The 2,592-nt window shown below is 41.8% G+C and overlaps 1 protein-coding gene across 1 annotated transcript; it reads right to left on the bottom strand.

The window, feature by feature from the left end:
• Positions 1-206: 206 nt before the first annotated feature.
• On the bottom strand, positions 207-2,592 carry LOC124912308. The gene has a single exon (XM_047452905.1). The coding sequence runs from the start codon at positions 2,407-2,409 to the stop codon at positions 367-369; it is 2,043 nt and encodes a 680-aa protein (XP_047308861.1). The 5' UTR covers positions 2,410-2,592; the 3' UTR covers positions 207-366.

Raw genomic sequence — 2,592 nt, 5'->3', positions numbered from 1 at the left:
ATAATTATTACTAAATAATAAAAGTATACATAAAATTTAGTTAAAAAAAACTATATATAAATTCATTAACCAACCCACTATTAAATAGATTAAAACAATGAGAGAATTGTACATTGAGAGTGTTCAATTAGATGGTGCCTATTACCTTATACTAAACAAATACAAGGATGAGACTTAAATGAGTAACTAAATTAAAATCCCTATAATGCAGAAATATAAGCTTGAAATATATATACAACACTCAATTAAACTTACAAAATGACTACTAAATCCAACAAATTTTAGTTTAATTTAAATTCTCCAATTGGAACAAATTACATATTGTAACAGAAATATAATACAATTTCTTAACAAGAAAAAAAAAATCTAATGTTTCCTGGGCAGATATAGCTCAAGCTTTCCTGTTGCATCTTCAAGCAAGGATTGAAGAAAATATTCTTGCTGCCAAATCGCGTTCTTCCTTGCCCATTCGATCAATCCGAGCGCCTCCGCCTTCACTAACGAATCGTGATCGGGGACATGTAGCGCAACGTATCCCAATAGAACCAATGCTGGAACCTGAACCATGTTTTCTCCAAAATACCCCAATTGAACCAAATGTTTTGCTGCCCCGGCTTCTAGAATTGCCTTTGAATGGTTTATATGTAGGAAGTTATCCGTTTCAGCGAATTTAGCTAGAGCGATTACCGCTTCTCTCTCGATCTCCGGTTCCCTATCTTCTAAAAGGTCCACTATTGGAGCTATGAATCTAGTCTCAGTCGCCCTGAATGTCCTTGCCAGGTTCCCAACTGATCGCACGCAGGGGATTAGAAGGTCTGAGTCGGATGTTTTGATTATGATCAGCATTTGATCAACCACGGCTTTACAAGCTGGTGATGTTGGTTTGAAAGCAGATCTCCTTAAATCAGAGTTCTCCTCCGCCGTGGCAGTGATTTCCATCAGTGCCATGGCGGAGTTGTATTTAACCTCCTCGGGTCCTTTCTCGAGGAGGACTGCAAAACAGAGTAAGGCTCGGGACTCGGTTATGTTCTTGCAAATGGGTACATTTCCTGAACATAGATGCCAGAGTGCCCGTGCAGCCATGGCTTTCATCTCTGCTTTCGTTTCTGGATCTTCAGCTTCTCTTCCTTTTATGCTTGTCCCGGCAAGGTTAACACGGTGGCTGTTCTGATGGTGTTGGTGGGTTGAACCAACTCCGCCTTTGTTGTGGTGGTGCTTACTGCTGCTGCTGTTGATGATGTTAGGGTTGATAGTACCCGGTTGAGGGATTTGGGTTTGACCTGGTTGAGGGATTGTTGTTCCTGAACCTGCTTTGGCTTTCTGGGCGATGGTGTTTGTAATCAAATTATGAACCTGACCCTGGGTTGGATTTTCGCCGGTCATTGGACGGGCGACTTGGCTTGTGAGTTGTCTTTCTTCAATATCATCATGGTGGCGGCCTGAGGAATGTGCGCCTATGTCGGCAGAAGATGAAGGACTAGCGTTACCAAAAACAACCCCGTGTATCGACATTGATTGTTTAGTAGGGATTGTGTATTTGCTATGTTCTTGAATCGTTTCAAACGCGAGATGGCTAACAAGAAGTCGGATTGTATTATTTTGAGCGAAATGATCTTGACATTTCGGATGATTCGCAGCTAATTCCGACACAGCCCAAGCCACCACAAGTTGAACCTTCATCGGTCCATCTTTTAGTATCTTAGCAAAAACAGAACAAACACCGGCGTTCACAATCTGTTCAACACTTTCCGGGTCACGACCTAAAAGACCAATCGCTCTAGCAGCATTCTCTTGACCTTCCATTCTCCCTTCCTTAGCCAACTTCAACAAAGGAACCACACCACCTTCCTCAATAATCAGCTTCCCATAACGATCATTATCCCGAGCCAATGAAACCAAGGACGCAGCAGCGTCAGTTCTCTCCTCAATCGAACCAGAAGCAAGAACCGCAATTTGTTCCCAAATCAAACAAAGGATTGGTTCATTCGATGCAATAGGAGGTAACCCACCAAGGTAATCATCATCATCTCGATCATCAACCGGAGAAGAAACCCGTAGAAGCCAAGAAACATCTCCAATTGAATTCTCAAGTTGTTGTGAGAGTTTCCGAAATGCAGTATTAGGGATGATGGTAAACACACGTTTGAATCCATTTGCACGACATTTGAAGATGAGAATCAAAGCCTTATCAAGAACTTGTTCAGTATCTTCAATGATTCGTCGTGTCGGACGTTCGTACAGATCATTACCGGCGCGTGCAGCTTGCCGGAGAAGACCGACGAGTTTCTCTGTTTTCACCTTAAGCTCAAAACAATCTTGTTTGAAATTATTAACATCATCGGCAGCTTTAACAACCTGGTCGGCTAATTGAATAGGTTTGGCCAGGATTTGCTTCACAATGTCTCCCATGGCGACCGGAATCGCCGCCGAGGATAAAAACAAAAACTAATGAAATCAACGATTTGAATCAAAATGCAATCTTTTAGGTTCGTGGGTTCTTGAAATTTGTTCTTAAGATTAAGGAGAAATTAAAGGTTGGCGACCAATGATTGTCTCTCTCATCATGAACAAGAACAAACCAAAGGTCTGGAA

Source organism: Impatiens glandulifera, chromosome 8 (assembly GCF_907164915.1).
Source record: "Impatiens glandulifera chromosome 8, dImpGla2.1, whole genome shotgun sequence".
In the NCBI taxonomy this organism is placed as follows: Eukaryota; Viridiplantae; Streptophyta; class Magnoliopsida; order Ericales; family Balsaminaceae; genus Impatiens; species Impatiens glandulifera.
The sequence above is the reverse complement of the archived record's forward strand: the minus strand, read 5'-3'. Positions and strand labels throughout refer to the sequence as shown.